The 19199-nt window shown below is 32.2% G+C and overlaps 1 protein-coding gene across 2 annotated transcripts in view; it reads left to right on the forward strand.

Moving 5' to 3' along the window:
• LOC115232456 overlaps window positions 1–19199 on the forward strand; it is a 51034-nt gene that overhangs the window by 16370 nt on the left and 15465 nt on the right. For both annotated transcript variants that reach the window (XM_036512721.1, XM_029802337.2), the window contains exons 3-5: window positions 10599–10686; window positions 15491–15818; window positions 17736–17787. In XM_036512721.1, the coding sequence (XP_036368614.1) occupies window positions 10599–10686; window positions 15491–15818; window positions 17736–17787 (468 nt within the window). The remainder of the gene's footprint in view (window positions 1–10598; window positions 10687–15490; window positions 15819–17735; window positions 17788–19199) is intronic.

Raw genomic sequence — 19199 nt, forward strand, 5'->3', positions numbered from 1 at the left:
TTTTCCCTGTAAGTTTGGAATAATATTCCCTCATATTATAATTATTATTATTAATTATATTATTATATTATTATTATTATATTATATTTATAACTCACGTTTCTGAGAGTTTATCCTCGTTTTCGTCGGTTATGGAATAATATGATGGAATATTATTCCAAACTTACAGGGAAAAATTCAATATATATATAATTTAGAAAAAAACCCCACCTTTTATCAATTCAATAATGAAAATTAAAATAAAAATATAAATTAAAAAATAAAAATAAAAGAATAAAAATAAAAATATAAATAAGATAAAATTTAATTCAATTAATGAAGATAGTAAATTTAATAATATTACAAAAAATATAATAATAATAATAATAATAATGATAATAATAATATAAAAAGATAAAAAGAAAATATGGTTAATTGTTCCTTTTGGGGGTGCAGGTTAAAACAAATCTTATTAAAGAGATTTTAAATATTATTGAAATATTCATTAGGGATGATAAAAAAATATAACATTTTTTTTCTAATGATAATTTTGGAGTTGGGTATTCAACTACTAGTAATGTTGGTAATATTATTTCTTCATTTAATACATTTAAATTAAATAAATTCTACAAAAATAGATTAAATATTGATTCCAATAATAATAATAGAGACCAAGATATAATTTATTGTACATGTAGGGATAAGAATACATGTGAATTTAATAATAATTGTAATTTAGATAATGTAGTCTATAAGAATTTGAATTACCATAATTTAAACACTATTTATATAGGGTCCACTTCGAATAAAATTAAATCAAGAGTAGCACAACATATGTATTCTTTTAGGAATAAAAATCTAATAAATTCAACAGGTCTCAGTAAATATATTTGGGACCTTAAATCTAGATCTATTAAATATAAATTAAGTTGGGAGATTATTTGTAGGGCTAAATCATATTCTATAGGAAGAAATTATTGTTCACTGTATAATAATGAATTCAAAGAAATATTATTTAATAACAATTATGTGTTGGTAAACTCATTAGAGGAACGTAAAATTAAATGTAAACATAAATTAAATTACCTATATAATAGGTTTAGCTAATAAATAAATGATTATATAAATTTATTAAGATATATTAATTATAGAAATATTAATTAATTTAAATATAATATATATATTTTACTTATTTATTATTTGGACTTTAAACTTATAGTAAATAGTCATTTGAAATTAAATGCTAACATAAATTTATTTACCTATATAATACGTTTAGCTTATTTTTCCTTATGTATAAAACCTTATTTCTTTTTATGTTATTTATTTATTGTAGATATCATTTAGTAGCATTAGTGTATAATTTACTATATTATTATATGTTATATTAATATATTTGAATAATTTTAAACTAAGATATTTCCTAATACATAAATGATTATATATAATTTTATTAAGACCTATTAGTTATAGTAATATAAATTAATTTAATATTATATGTATATTTTATGTAATAATTATTTGGAAATAAATTTATAGTAAATAGTCATTTATAGCTCTTTTGTTATTTTATTTTTCTTTAATTCATGAAACTTAAATATTTTTCGTCTTTTTCATTAATAAATATTTTTCGTCATTTTTATTGATAATTTTATTCTATTTTTTTCCACAACATCTTCACAGGTTTAATTTCTTATAAACGTTAAGACCTACATTTTTAAGTTTAAAATTCAGTTATATTAATTTCATTGACAAGCTAAGTAACGTTTTATATTTAACAATATTATTTAACTCTTAAACTGTATTAAGTTTGATTATTATTATGATTATTATTGTTGTTAAAATATTAATTTATATATAATTTCTTGATAATTATTAGTTACGATATATATATCTATATATTTATTATGTTTTATGTTTTATGATAATTATCATTAATTTTATAATGCGATTTAACGAATTATATATAATTTAATTTGAGAATTAGTTTTGTGAGACAATATATTATTTCATAGTTGGTTGGTCTATTAATAAATAGACCAACCAACTATTAAATAATATTACATTCATGTAAATTAGTTTAATATTACATTTATGTAAATTAGTTTAATATTAATTGATATTTTGGTCAACTATATAATTGAGTAAAATATTAAATCTATATATTCTACATATATATTAATAATATAGTTAGTTTATCTAATAGGAGTGTATATATTTAAACCTTTTCCTATCATTAATTCTAATATTTATAGCTTGTACTAACATTATGTATATTACTTAACATTAAGGTGCTTACTATATATTACTTAATGAATATAAGATTTTATTTAGAAGTTTATTAAATAAATAAATTAATTAATAATTTAATTTAATGTATATTTGGTATTTTATTTATATATATATATTTGTTTTAAATATTTTAATTAATTGTATCTTATTTTTATTCTATTTTTTTTATTTAAACAAGAATATATTAAGATATTTCGTATTTTATAAGATCATTTACATATATTTATTAATTTATCTAATTAACTATTTTATTGTTTTCAACTTTAACCTGAAGAGTAGCTATATTTATATTGAAGTGATTTTACTATTAATATTACTATTATCATTTCTTCAATATAGCCATGGAACATGTGTCGTTATTCTACCAAATATATACGTTTTATTTACTATTTTGCATATTACTTAATCATTGTAATATGTTTTATCTTATATTTAATCTTTCTATAATATGTAATTTTTCTAAATGGTATAATTTAATTTTTCATTATTGAATTGATAAAAGGTGTTTTTTCTAATATATATATATATATATATATATATATATATATATATATATATATATATATATATATATATTATATTTGTGAAATTTGATTTAGTATTTCTAAATTCAATTTTTTCCTGTAAGTTTGGAATAATATTCCCTCATATTATTATTATTATTATTATTATTATTATTATTATTATATACATATATATATACACACACATATATATATACATATATATATATATATATATACAATATATATATATACACACACACATATATATACACATATATATACACACACATATATATATATATACATATATACATATATAAATATACTTATATATACACACTATATATACACACACACACACACAATATATATATACACACACACACACACACACACACCCACACATATATATATATATATATATATATATATATATATATATATATATATATACATAAATATATATACATATATGTTAATGGTAATTTAGATATGTACATTTATTTAATTATGATTATTTTATAATTATTATATTTGAATGTAAATTTTAAAATATTCGTTAGTCACTTTGGGATCTAGATCGTAAAAATGTTTTAATTGAACTATAAGTTTCTAATTATATTTCAAGTCGTATCATATTTCTAGTGTTATTACATTTAATAACAATAGTAATCATAAGTATTCTATAAAGATAGATTATACGTTTTTACTTTGGAATTTTTCAGTTCTTATTTTGTATTTCATAAATATTTTCTAAGATATATGTAATATTTATGTAAGTAATAATGGACTAATTTATTTATTGTTTATATGTTTATTGATAGAAAAATATAGATTTTTAATTACTATATTTGTTGATTATAATTTAGATACTTATTTTTTTTTATTTATAATTTTATTATTATATACGAACTAAAATTTAACAATATTAAGTGTGATTGTTTTGTAAAATAGTTTGATAATTAAGTATTAGAGTATAACTAGATTAAAGATATTCTATAGTCTATTAATGTTTTTTATTAAGCTAAATTATATCTTCACAGATAAATACATTTTTCTATCTATTTACTATATTTTTTTAACCTTAAATATTTAAGATAATAAATTTATTGTAGGAAACGGATCCTAATGTTTTAAATTTCAAATTTACTTAATGGAGTTTCTTCTAGAAGAAAAATTATTATTTTATTTTTTTTTTTTTAATAAATATAAACTCCATTCACTTATTTATTTAACTATTATTGTTAACCTGAAGAATGACTATAATTTTAAATTGAATTAATTTTCGATTAAATTCAAATTTAGTTGTAATTCGAATTTAATTATAGCCATGAAACGTATGTAGTTTTGTTTTACTTATACATTGATTATTCATTTTTATACTTTTTGTGATCTAGTTATATGTTTAAAAAAATATATTTTATATATTCGTTTCTCATTGTGGTCAAGGTTTTTTTGATGTCCTGTACCCATATATGCATGTATATATACATATATATGTAGGTATGTACATAAACTTAAAAACAAAAACATAGAAACGAACTTTTTTTCAAACAACGAAAGAAACAGAGAAACGAGACATACAACATAAGGAATATTCCCCTTCTTAAGTTGTCCCTGTTTCATCTACTCCACATTCCGAAAGTAAGGACAAGATGCGACTTCATTGAAACAGTCCTTCTCGCAAAGCAAATTAAATAAAATTTGGGATTTTTTGTGGAGGGTAAAAGTGGTAACAAGAACAGGACAGTAAGAACAAAACAGTAAAAACAATAAAAATGTAAAAGCAGTAAAAGATAGAACAATGAGAACAAAACAGTTAAAACAAACGATGAGGGCTTTCACCATTAGAAGCCACTTGATTCAACCCTCAGGCATCAGTCTGCCAACCTGTGGCATCCAATGAGGTTGTACTACCGTAATGGTGCATCTTTATTTTGCCATGTTTTTCCCCAGTTCATCGATTTTTGTAATGGCTGAAATGAAGGAACAGCATGCTTCCATGAAATTCTGTTTTCTCCTGGGGAAAATGGTGGCCAAAACAGTTGCGATGATTCAAACAACTTACATGGATGCTGTTATGAGTAAAGCACAAGTTTATGAGTGGTTTTCATATTTAAGTAATGGTCATTTGTTGCTGGAAGACCAACCTCATTCAGGACAACCGTTGACCTCCTGAACAAATGAAAACATCTTGAACTGATCTTGGAGCACCATCACTGAGCAATTGACGAACTTGTTGATATGACTGGTGTGTCCTGCATCTCCTGCCAACGAACTTTGAGTAAGGAATTGTGGATGTAAAGAGTTGCAGCAAAATTTGTGCCTCACTTGGTCATGGAAGATCAAAAGGTGTCACAACTGAATGCTTGTCGTGAACTGAATTAGCAGTTAGAAATTGATGTGGACTTTCTTTTTGAAGGTCATCACTGGTGATGAAAGCTGGTGCTATGAAATTTGCAGTTGTGGAAGGGGTTGAAGAAAAAAATGATGGAGGCATTAAAAGGCATCATTTTTCAAGAGTTCCAAGACTGCTTTGAATAGTGGAAAATGCATCTGGACTGATGCATTGCTTCAAACGGAGAATACTTTGAAGGCAATAAAATAGTACACATGTAAAACTAAGTGAATAAAATAATATTGCAAAATTCCGGTCTCTTTTGGGTACCCCCTATGTATATGTGTATGTGTGTGTGTTTGTGTGTGTGTGTGTGTGTGTGTGTGTGTATGTGTGTATGTGTGTATATTATAAAAGAGCTGAAGTTCATAAGCAATACCTTCTGTTTCTGGAGAAACATCAGAGATGAGTTTCAACAGTTAATTGACTAAATTTAAAAGATTTGTTATAATGGGTTTAATTTAAACTGTGAAAGTGCATAGCAGGAATATGATAACTTAACTGACAGATATTTCAGTAAGGAATTAAATGCCACTTATTGAAAATGAAAAAAAATAAGTAGAAAATCAAATATGCTGGGTGTGGCTGTGTGGTAAGAAGTTTTGCTTTTTAACTACATGATTCCAGATTCAATTTTACTATGTGGCACCTTGGGCAAATGTCTTCTACTATAACCTCAGGCCAACCAAAGCCTTGTGAGTGGATTTGGCAGATGGAATATATATACATATATACGAGCAAAATGCCCCCGTCCAATGGATGGTACTGAGTTGTCAAACATTTAAACCAAATTTTCTCAAAACAACATGTCTGACCATCCCATAGGCCTCCCCTTTGAGAAACACTGATTTATTTAATCTAAATTTGAGACACCAGCAAAAGAAGAAATAAAGATAGACTTTTTTCTATTCCAAAGAAAAACGGCTTTATCGATCACATTCTCACCTGGTATCGATTTTGGTAATTTTTTCAAGACTTATACACGCCCTGATACTGTCGGTATCTACACATCAAATTTGAGCGCAATCGGATAGAGGATGCCCGAGATCCTAGAAGACACACACACAGACAGACAGAACGGATTTTATATAATAGATGTGTGTGTGTGTGTGTGTGTGTATGTTTGTCTTATTTAATTTCTCCTTGTCTTGACACCATGTTATAGTTGTAAATGAGTGTCGCCATAATGCATGTGATGTCCTTCATTTCCAATATTCTATAAAAGTTTATCTGGTTATGGGGAAATATTATGTTACTTGGAAACGGTTGTCACAATAAATTCTGCCCAACCAATGCAAGCGTGGAAAAGTGGATGTTAAAAATGACAATGATGATGACTTTTTGCAGTGTGAATTCTAAGAAAAATAAATTAATCTTCATATACTCAGTGCATAGAAGCATAATAGAAATAAACTTCTTTTTGTCTGCAAGGAAAGAGGTGACACATTGTATTCCAACAAATAGGGACATTAAGAAAATTAAAGAAAAAAAAGGAAAATATAAAAAGCATTTTGCGATAAGACTTCTTTCAAAATGAGGGAAATTTTTAGCAGATGGTTGTTTTCTTGCTTCTCTGATAAACTATGTCAAGTTTGGTGTGTCAATATGAAGACCTGATATTTATTGTTGAGTTCTGGCAAGCAGTTTGGTCAAATAAGTTATTTAGGTACTTATCTGTTCCACAGCATGGATACTAGCAACACAGCATGTTGGTAGCACATATGTGTATGTGTGTGTGTGTGCATGCGTGTATGTATGTATGTGTAAATATATGTGTGTGTGTTTGTGTTTCTTTGCCTTTACATTGTGTATGTTGAAAATGATTGTCACTGTTATACAAGCAGTGTTGTCATTTACAATGTTCTATACAGAGGCAAGGGCTGGTATGAGGAAGAGCAACCAGTTGAAGAAAATTTGCCCCAACAAATTCTTGTTTGACCCATACAGGCATGGAAAAGTGGATGGGAATTCATTGAAGCAGATTTTCTATAAGCCACCACTCTTGCCACCACTCATTTGTTTCCGAGCAAGGTAATATTTCTCCATGGCCAGATATGTTTTCACAGAATATTAGAAATAAATGACACTGCTTGTGTGACAGCGACCCTCATTTAACCCTTTAGCATTCAGATTACTCTGTCAAATGTAATGTTTATTTATTCACATTGTTTGGAATTAATCCTGTATTTTCTCATAGCTTTATACTTTCCAAATGACATCATAGGCTAGGTGTGAGAGGCCAGATCTGGCTGGTCTGAACATTTGAATATTTGAGCTGGATATGGCCAGTTTAAATATAAGGTTGTCCCAAAAGTTCGTAGAAAGTCTTGGAAAATAATGGTCTTTATTTTGAGGAATAATTTTTGTTGTTTTTGTTAGTACTTGGCGAGTAAAAATTCAATTTTCGCAAGTGTTTACAAACTTTTGGGACAACCTAATACTAGAGTTAAAACTATCAATCCATGTCAAGATAATGACACACACACACTTATATACACAGCCTCTGTTTACTAATTCAGCTCACAGGGTCCCGGTTAGCCCAGGGCCTCAATAGAAAACATCTGTCCAAGGTACCACACACTGGGGCCTAACTGGAAAAAACCAAGTAGCTGGGAGGTGAATCTCCCACCTTCAGTTGTGTCTGCACCAGTGTTTGTGTATTTTCACTTTTCTGAAATTTGCTCAGCTGTGGGCGTTGATATTGCTGTCATTTACATTGTCAACAGACCACCTGCTGACTTTACAACTTTGAAAATATATGGAATTCAGTATCCCTTAACTTGAAAAACAGGTAAGGGTAGTGACAAGAAGGACACCCAGCTGTAAAATAATGCATCAATAATATATGTATCTAGCCCAAGCTTGTATTGAAAAATGGATATAAATAAGAACACACACATTTGTGCATTTGTCTATGCGTATCTGTCTGTCTGTAATGTATTTATATAGTGTATGATAGTTTCCCACTGTTGTGAATTGTAGTTAAGAGTGAAAGTATTTGCTGTTGTTAAGTAAATTAGAAGAATATTTATTCAAGGCTGAATTTGTGTGGCTGTTGAAGTTATTGGTTTCCAGTCTTCAGGCGCACACCACACACACACATATACATTCATGGTATTGATGTTGCAGCATGCAAACTGTTTTAATGTGACCCCATAGTCTCTTCAGAGTTCACTTCTGGAAAGATTGTTGTGACACGTTGAATCAGTCTCCATGCTTGTAAGGTCAATAATCATGAATATGCACTTTGCATTTATTAAGGGATTGAGTCCTTTATTGAACAGTGGTCTTTTTGTTCAGTCGACTTAGAATAACTCAAACCCTCATCATCATCATCATATTCCCCATCTCCACCAGCATCATCATCATCAAAGAGTTTTTTCTTTTTCCATGATGTCTTGGATATCCAAGCATTTTGCCACTTACTGTGACACACGCAGAAACAATTCTCTCTTACTCTTTTTACTCTTTTACTTGTTTCAGTCATTTGACTGTGGCCATGCTGGAGCACCACCTTTAGTCAAAGAAATTGACACCAGGACTTATTCTTTGTAAGCCTAGTACTTATTCTATCGGTCACTTTTGCCGAACCGCTAAGTGACGGGGACGTAAACACACCAGCATCAGTTGTCAAGCGATGTTGGGGGACAAACATAGACACACAAACATATACACACACACACACACACACACGCACATATATATACAATGGGCTTCTTTTAATTTCCGTCTACCAAATCCACTCACAAGGCTTTGGTCGGCCTGAAGCTATAGTAGAAGACACTAGCCCAAGGTGCCACGCAGTGAGACTGAACCTGGAACCATGTGGTTGGTAAGCAAGCTACTTACCACACAGCCACTCCTGTGCCTATGTTATGTGTATCATAAAACCAGTTATGCATTCTGTAATACCTGGATGCCCTACCAATATACAGCATGGACTTGGTGAGCTTTATTCTGACACCAGCTCTAGAAAATTTTTAAGTTTTTCTTTTTTTTCTTTCTTTCTTTATAGGGTGGAATAAAGAGACCCCTTCCATTTATCTACTTTTATTCAGAGTTATGGGTAAAATAGTATAATAGTAAATCCTCTCAATGAATTAGACTATGAGTAACATGGTTTTAATTGTGAATACACTTGGAAATGAACTGAATATTACATCTCTTCACATTATTTATATATTGAAAAATAACACTAATTAAATTTTGATGAAAAATCACACTAATTAAACTTTGATATAATGGTTTTTATTAAAGAGGGTGCTAACTTGTTCTTCAGAGAATATTTTGCAAACTATACTATTGAATCCTTTTGAAACAATTTTTGTTTATCACAGGTCGTTTTTTGGAAATTCTTACAGATGATTTATTGCTATTGAAAGATTTGAAAATTATTTTGTGAAACATGTTGGATTTTTTCCCCTCTTTTTATTTAATATTCAGTTAATCATAATGTAGCACCCATAATACGATAGCACTCATAATATAATATGATACATGTTCATAGATATTTATTCACACATACATTTATATACACAAATGTAAGCATAATTCAAGATGTGTGTGTATCATCAGTATCGTTTTAATATCCATTTTTCCATGCATGCATAAATCAAATCAAATTTGTTGTGGCAGATTTCTACAGCTGATGCTCTTACTGTTGCTAATTCACACATGTTTCCAAGTAAGGCAATATTTCCCCATGGCTAGACATCTTTTCACAGAAGATTAGAAATGAGTAACATTGGTTGTATTAAGGTGACACTAATTTACCGCTATCACATTTTAAGACAAGGAGGCACAACACACACACACACATCCGAAATGATGAAAGGTAAAGTTGACTATGGTGAAATTTGAACTCAGAATGCAAGGATGAATGAAATGCTGCTAAACATATTGCTTGGCATGCTAATGATTCTGCCAGCTCACCACCTCAAGCAGTTTGAATATTACCTATTTCTTTACTACCCACAAGGGGCTAAACACAGAGGGGACAAACAAGGACAGACAAATGGATTAAGTCAAGTACGTCGACCCAAGTGTGTAACTGGTACTTAATATATCAACCCCGAAAGGATGAAAGGCAAAGTCGACCTCGGTGGAATTTGAACTCAGAACGTAACGGCTGACGAAATATCACAAAGCATTTTGCCTGGCGTGCTAACGTTTCTGCCAGCTCGCCGCCTAGCTTGAATATTACCATATGGTCATGTGGTCAAGCTTCTTTCACCTTCCTTCTACGAATTCCACTTACAAAGCTTTGATTGGCTTAGGGCTGCAAAAAATACCACTTCCCTAAAGTGTCCCAGAATAGGTCTGAACCTGAAACTATGAGGTGTGTGTGTATGTGTGTATGTATTGTAAATCAGTTTTGTAATGTTTTTCTTTTGTGAAAATTAATATTTTCTTTTTCCCTGTAGATTGTCCTAATGGCTGTCAAAAATTTCATATCTGTTTTGAGAATGCACAAGGAAATCATTGTATTGAGAAACCACAGTCTAAAGACAGGTAGGTAAGAAAAGAAGGAGAATTTTTATGATTTTCAATCTTCAAGGGAAGTACAGTTGGGAGGAAAATGAAGCAGTTTGAATATTGATTTCACATTTTGGCACAAGGCCAGCAATTTGGGGGAAGGAATGAGTTGATTACATTGACCCCAGTGATTAGCAGGTACTTATTTTATCAATCCCAAAAGAATAAAAGGTGAAGTTGATCTCGGGGAAATTTGAACTCAGAATGTGAAGACAGACAAAATGCTGCTAAACATATTACCTGGTGTGTTAATGATTCTGCCAGCTCACTGCCTTAAGCAGTTTGAATATTACCATATGGTCATGTGATCAAGTTTTACAAAAGCTATTTAGTGAACTAGTAGACCTGTTGACTAAATACTGCCTGTCTCAATCTACCTGAATAACGAGCAGCTTTTCTATTTCACAGCTTTGTAGGTATTTTTTTATTTGCTTTTTCCAGCTGAGCATTGCTCTTAAAAAAGGTACATATACTTCCTAAGGGTTTTAACTCTATAGAAGCTAATAAACGCAATGGGAAAGACTATACAACTATTTCATTGAGTATTGAATTGAATTCCTTGCAAAAATAAACGAGAGAGACAGAGACAGATAGACAGACAAACAGACAGACAGAGAGACTACTTATGAAACTGCTGATCTAACAAAGTTCATCTGGTTTGAGATCATGCGAGTCCTATGGATCCATAGAATGTGACAAGATTTTGATTTGATATATGTTTATGTGTGTGATATTTTTTTCCTTTCAGATATTCTTTTCTACTCTAGGCACAAGGCCTGAAATTTTTTGGGAGGGGGTGGGGGGTGGCAGTCGATTAGATCGATCACAGTATACAACTGGTACTTAACTTATCTACCCTGAAAGGGATGAAAGGCAAAGTCGACCTCTCATTTCAGATATTATACCAAGTCTATATTTATAATCTGTATTCAGTGCTGACTTCTCTAGCTTTTATATATTATTCTTATGGATATGTTGGGAGCAAAGTTTTTTTTTCTCTGTATGCTTTCTCTAGTGCATAGAGTATTGGGTCTATGATTTTAAGGTTGTGGGTTTTACTCCTTCCTGCACTGAACAGCAATTGTCTCATTGAGTTAGGTGCTTCATTTCATAATGCTCCAGTTTACTCAGCTGGAAATGAGCCTTGGTGCAGCCCTCTGATTCTCTCTCACTTCAGCTGTCACATCCTTGATGTTCTGGTGGCTGTTAGGTGAAAGGGCTAAACGAGTGTCTGTTTGTGCTCATGACTACATAGGCTCATGAAAACAATTAACAAAAGCATGGTCTATGCCAGAAGGTTATGTTTGCTTGTGAGTGATGGTTATCTTTTACTTGTTTCAGTCTTTCAGATGTGGCCTTGCAAGGGCACCACATTGAATGTTTTAGTTGAACAAATTGACCCCAGTACTAATTTTTTAAAGTCCCGGTACTTATTCTATTGGTCTCTTTTTGTCAGATTGCTAAGTTATGGAGATGTAAACAAACCAACACCAGTTGTCAAGTGGGTGCGGAGAGCAACATAATGACACAAACACATAACTATATGCATACACACACACACACACACAGACATGCATGCATGACAGATTTTTGCTCAAAGTGCCAAACAGTGGGACTGAACCCAGAATCATATGGTTAGGAAGCAATCTTCTTACCACATTGCTGGTTGTTTTATTTTTTTATTGAACATTGTTAACTGGCAGGTTGATGAGTTGGTAGAAGCTCATTTATCTCAGTTGTAACCTTTTGCAGACAGCTTTCCACAATTCTAGAAATTATTATATCCAGATGTACTTTAAAAGCCTCATTTAGCACTGGTTATGTTTTTTTAACCTTTTTAGACAGTAGTTATATAATTGTAGGTCATGAAATGCCCAGTTGTCGCTAGTGTTGCAATGCAAGATTGTGAAGAAATAAGTCAGTGAGGAGGCTTAATGAATCTCTCATTCTTTTGTTTCCTTTCTGTCTAATGCCAAAGTGTGGAGCTAAAATCTTCAATTGTATGCATATGCATGTCTGTAAGTTTGTGTGTATGTACCTCTGCATGTTCATATGCATGCATGCTGTTGAAGACTATGCTCTACACTTTGACATTAGAGAGAAAGGAAACAAGAGAATGGTAGCACAATAAGATTCCCTGACTTCTGGCTTCGCACTTTTTACAGCCTTGTATACATGTATGACAATGCAGTATTCCTGCTGGTATTCCAGAGAGGAGTATACGTGTGAGGATGGTCACTGCCATTCAGATTGATGAATTGGTTTATTACTCTTTTACTCTTTTACTTGTTTCAGTCATTTGACCGTGGCCATGCTGGAGCACCACCTTTAGTCGAGCAAATCGATCCTAGGACTTATTGTTTGTAAGCCTAGTAATTATTCTATCGGCCTCTTTTGCTGAACCGCTAAGTTACGGGGATGTAAACACACCAGCATCAGTTGTCAAGCAATGTCGGGGGGGGGGGGGGCAAACACAGACACACAAACATATACACACACATACATATATACATATACATATATACGACAGGCTTCTTTTAGTTTCCGTCTACCAAATCCATTCACAAGGCTTTGCTCAGCCTGAGGCTATAGTAGAAGACACTTGCCCAAGGTGCCACGCCATGGGACTGAACCTGGAACCATGTGGTTGGTAAGCAATCTACTTACCACACAGCCACTCCTGCGCCTCTATAAAATAATTTTGCAATTACTCTAGCTGGAAGGTCAGACCTGTGAAGACACATAACTTAGTGGATAGGATATTCAGCTCACAATCACAATGTTGTGAGTTCAATTTCCGGTGATGCATTGTGTCCTTGAGTAAGACATATTATTTCACATTGCTCCAGTCCTCTCAGCTGGCAAAAATGAGTAGTTCCTGTATTTCAAAGGGCCAGCCTTGTCACACTCTGTGTCATGCTGAATCTCCTTGAGAACTACTTTAAGGGTACATGTGTCTGTGGAGTGATTAGCCACATGCATGTTAATTTCACGAGCAGGCTGTTCCGTTGACTAGATCAACTGGAACCCTCATTGTCATAACCGATGGAGTGTCAGTTCAGACCTAGACTGCTGAAAGATCTTATAAGAACTGGTACTAATCATTTTCCTTAGAAGCTGTATAAATCCCTGAATTGAATCACCACACACTGCCCAAAGTTCCTAGGTTAGGACTAACTACAACATTAGTTTAGAATTCAGAAGACTACAACTTTCCAGTATACTCTTGCAGAACATAATTTTAAAAAATCTGTTTGGTGTAGATATCAATATGTTCATACAATATGTCAATAATCTTTGCAATAAGATCACAAATGAACTAACATCACAGCAAGAGCCCTAAATGAGATCAACTGCACCAAACTCACTCATTCACTAAATAATGACATGTAAAAAGCACCATTCGAGCGAGATCATTATCAGTGTCGCCTTACTGGCGCTTGTGCCGGTGGCACATGAAAAATCATTTGAACGGGGTCGTTGCCAGTGCCACTGGACTGGCTCCTGTGCAGGTGGCACGTAAAAAACACCATTTGAGCATGGCTGTTGCCAGTACCGCCTGTCTGGCCCTCGTGCCGGTGGCACATAAAAGCACTCACTACACTCTCAGAATGGTTGGTGTTAGGAAGGGCATTCAGCTGTAGAAACTCTGCAAGATTAGATTGGAATCTGGTGCAGCCATCTGGTTCACCAGTCCTAAGTCAAATCGTTCAACCCATGCTAGCATGGAAAGTGGACATTAAACGATGATGATGATGACAAAGATTATTGTTACATTAATGTCACTGTCCCAGTATGGATATAAGAGGTGGTTGGTGCCAGTAAATTGGTAGATATAGTTGTTATAATATCATCAAGTCACGAAGGTGGCAAGCAGCAATAGAGCCATATAAGCAATAACTTGCTGCTGAATAGCTTAGGTGTTGATGAGAATCCAGGAAGAAATACATACACTTACATATGTATTTATATGCATATATATATGCATACGTGTATCTATATATATGTGTGCATGTGTTATGCATATGCAATAAATATATATATATATATATATATATATATATATATATATATATATATACATCTAATATATATGCATGTGAAGGGGCATGGTGGTTTGGGTGTTGCAGTCATCCTTGCGAGATCGAGGTTTTGATTCCAAGAATGGGTGTTGTGTTGTATTCTTGAGCAAAACACTTCATTTCACATTTCTCTGCAATCATCTTTTCATCTGACATGTGACACATCATGTACCTGTACATGTTCTGACGATTTGATTGAGGGAGTGAGCTTATGTGTACACAAACATTTGATTACTATAAACAAATCGTCTGTGTAGTTGATCAGCAAGAAATTTCAGAACCCTCATACATTGTCCAACGATGGGAAAGCCCATAATATAAGCATATGTATATCTATATGTATATGTGAGCATGTATTATGCATATGTGTGTATGTGTACTCACACACAAACACAAACATTCAAATAACTGAAATAAAAGTTAAGTCATGCACATATACATACATGCATACATTTGCACATACATGTGTATGTACATACATGCATACATTTATACATACACACATGTACTCCTAATGCTCACATGCGGTGCTGGTGAACATATATTTATATATTTTTTTTTGTGATATATGTATATTTTCAATTTGCTTACAAAATGTGTATATAATTTATTTGAAGTTAAATGTTTTATATTCAATAAACTCAGTGTTATTGAATGGAATAATAATAAAAAAAATTCTACTTTAAAACTTGTTTCAGTTTAACCTTTTTGAAACGTCTCCAAGCAACCAATAACCTTCAGTTGAATAGCTTGGCTGTTGATGAAAGTCCACGAAGAAATAACTTGCCAACTGAGAAGAAACTGGAGTTGTCTAGCAATCATGTGTTTCCTTATTTCAATACCAATGAGGAGGGGATGTCATATGATGATGAAAATTCTCAAGATGAACTTGAGTCTGATATGATGAAGGATGATCTTAATCAGACAAATGATTCTGAGGTATACAGCAATAACAAACCTCAGAATGATTCAAAATCTGTAATTTTGCCAGCGAGGGGTCACCATACCAACTTGGTTAGCTATTTTGTAAGTTGATATAAATCTGCTCACTTGTAACTGATCGTGAATATATATATTTTTTTTCCTACTCTAGGCACAATGCCCAAAAGTTTTGGGGAGGGGGTCAGTCGATTAGATCGACCCCAGTACGCAAGTGGTACTTAATTTATCGACTACAAGAATTGTTATATTTAAAGCAGTGTAGTATGTATGTGGATGTATGAATTGCAGTAAGGTCTGTTAAATGAATTGAAGATGGATAATTATCTTTCTACGGGAAGCACAAGGCCTCAAATTTGGAGAAAGGGATTAAGTCAATTACATCGACCCCAGTGCGTAACTAGTACTTATTTAAGTGACCCAGAAAGGATGAAAGGCAAAGTCGACCTCAGCAGATGAAATACCACTAAGCATTTCTCCCAGTGTGCTAACGATTCTGCCAGCTTACCGCCTTAATAATAATAAATGAATTCAGAGACAAATTACAATAAATGCAAGGAAACATTCATTGCAACTGCAGAAATTTTATAAAGCAAACTGGTAGACATTTCAATTGTTAAAATATTATAAATATTTAAATGTTCATCAAAATGTAGAATAGAGGTTTAAAAAAAACCCTGAATACAGTGTCACAATAATTCTGGTCACTTCTATTCAAAGGCTGGTATAATGCTAAGCTTAACTTCAAAGATTCTGGCTTGAAATCTGTTTAAACTGCAAATTGAAATCAAAATTGTTTTCATGTCAAAGTCCCTGGTCACTTGTAACATAACTCTCCTTCCTTGGGACTTAATGAGTCAGAACTTCCCCTTTTATAATTGACAAATAGAAACCAGGCCAGTCCATCCCGTTAAAGATGTTGGTGGTCCAAGTAAAACTAAATGGGTCTAACCATCATGCAATGAATCAAAATGGGCAGTCAAGAGTAAAAATCTACAATGTGGACAGCTAAAGTTCACAAGCGCTCATGCTGCTACTGCAGATTTATGAGAAATTGTTTAATCATTATTACTTACTTTGTTGTTCTGTTTGACAGGGTTTATCTGAGAGGGAATACAGTTCTATAGGGAAACAGGCATTCTGCTGAAAGGTTGGCAGTTCATATTATGTATTACATGTACAGCATTGTGTCAGTAGCCAATCTTCTTTAACTCTAATGGATGAGTCTATATAGATTTAAGTCTCATGCTTTGTATAATCTATATACTGCTGTATCATCAACATCTTCATCATTGTTTTAACATTCACTTGTCCATACTTTCATGGGTTGGAGTTTATTAATGCAGGTTTTCTATGGCCAGACATATTTTCACAGAATATTGGAAATGATTGACTCTACTTGTATGATGGTGACATCTGTTTAAAACTATCATGTGACAGCAAAAGGAGAGACAAACACATACACATACTCAAGCATATACATACACACACACACACACACACACATCTGTCTGTCCATCTATTCGTACATACATACATATATATGTACATATGTATGCACGCACACATACACACATGCAAGTGCACACACAATCACACACACACACACACATATACATACATACATACATAAATGAAAGATGGCCTTCTTTCAGTTTCTGTCTAACAAATCCACTCACCATAGGGCTTTGGCTGGCTTGGGGCTACATTAGAAAACACTTGCCCCAAAGTGTCACACAGTAGGACTGAACCCAAAACCATGTGTTTGGGAAGCTAATTTCTTAACCCCATAGCCATGCCTCTACCTTTATACTGAGAAAGTTCTTGTAGTGATAACTGCAAATTTTCCTGTGGTGAAAGTGGTTTATAAGAATGAAGATTTATCACTTAACTGCTTTGTCTAATGGAAGATAGAGATAAGATTGGTTATATATAAACATGTTTTTCAGAAATTCTTTGGCTATCTTTCTCATTTGTCTCACTTATTCCTTCCTTATTTTGTAGATGTCACTTAGAAAAGGCAACAAAATGCATAAAAAACCACATAAAAATTATGGTAAGAATAATTTATCTTTTATTATTCATTTATGAGCTCCAAATTTTAGTTTTCTTTTATTAAAATTCTTTCCGTTTCAGGGTATAACTATTTAAAGCTTCTTGATAAAAAAAAAAAAATCCAGAGATGGTGCATGTTACAATAGGGATATTGGCTTTATTGTGAGAACAATTTTTTTACCATAAACTTTTCTCTTCTTAACCCTTTCGTCACTGTATTTATTTTGAGATGCTCTGTGTTTCTTTCAATTAATTTTAAATATAACAAAGAATTTAGTAAAATAACTTAGTTATCATTAAGCTAGTGTTAGGAACATAAATTGTGACTAAGGTTTGGTGGAAGATTTTAATTCAAAACTTATGAAAACAACTTATTTGTACTACAGAGACAGAGGCAGTTTTGAAAGGGTTAAATGAAGGTTTAAGAAGAGAAAAAGATATTATAATTTTCCATTTTCCAAAATGGAAACATTTTGCAAACAATTTGAGAAAATTAGAGCAGTTTCTGAATTATGTAAAATGAACTTAAAGATTACTGAGTTACAAAGATATTTAGTGATCTCAGAGAGAGATGGGAGAGAAGAGAGGGAGAGAGAGATAGAGAAAGGGAGGGAGAGAGAGTGAGACATTATTCAGTGATATCCTATTGTCCAAGAGTCTGAATGTAGGTATCTAAGAAATATAATCCTGTATAGTTTTATTTTATTTTTGTTTCTAAAAGTTTTATCAAATCTGATGTATCAACAGTACGATATATTGATAATTGAAGTTCAGTTTGGGACTGATACATATCTTGAAGGTGTTCGGTTATGGCATGACAAAGAGAAATTATATAATCAAAATTTAAGTTGAAAAATGTCCAAAACTGTTTACCCTTGTTGAGTCCAATCCCTCTATACCTTACATCAGTGGCTCCCAAACTATTTTGGGGTACTGTTCCCTTGGAACTCTGGCCACATTCCTAGCAACCCCCACTCACCATCACAAACAGAGAATACTTTCTGCAGCAAATTCAAAACTGTATTTCACAAATAAAGCTTAATTTAATTGACCCATCATTTTGTTTTTGTATCCATTTCCCCCTTTTAGGCCACTCTTTTTTCACCTCACTTTTCTTCAAGGCAACTCTGGGTCATTTCACCACACCCAGGAGGAGAGTACAGCCCACTTTCAGAACCACTGCCCTACACTAATCACTAAGCTCAGTCCATCTCAGAATGTAAGCCCTCCGGATTTCCTTCTGTTTATGTCTTTGCCACAGGTACAAGTTTAAGAAGAATATTGATTACATTAATCTCACTGATTTAGGATGGTATGCAAAGATTATGGGCTCTGCCTCTTCCACCAGGTCCAGCAAGTGTTAATCTATGTATGTATGCATGTATGTAGTTGTCCAAGAATCTACAAGTCTGA

The sequence above is a fragment of the Octopus sinensis genome, linkage group LG2 (assembly GCF_006345805.1).
Source record: "Octopus sinensis linkage group LG2, ASM634580v1, whole genome shotgun sequence".
Classification (NCBI taxonomy): domain Eukaryota; kingdom Metazoa; phylum Mollusca; class Cephalopoda; order Octopoda; family Octopodidae; genus Octopus; species Octopus sinensis.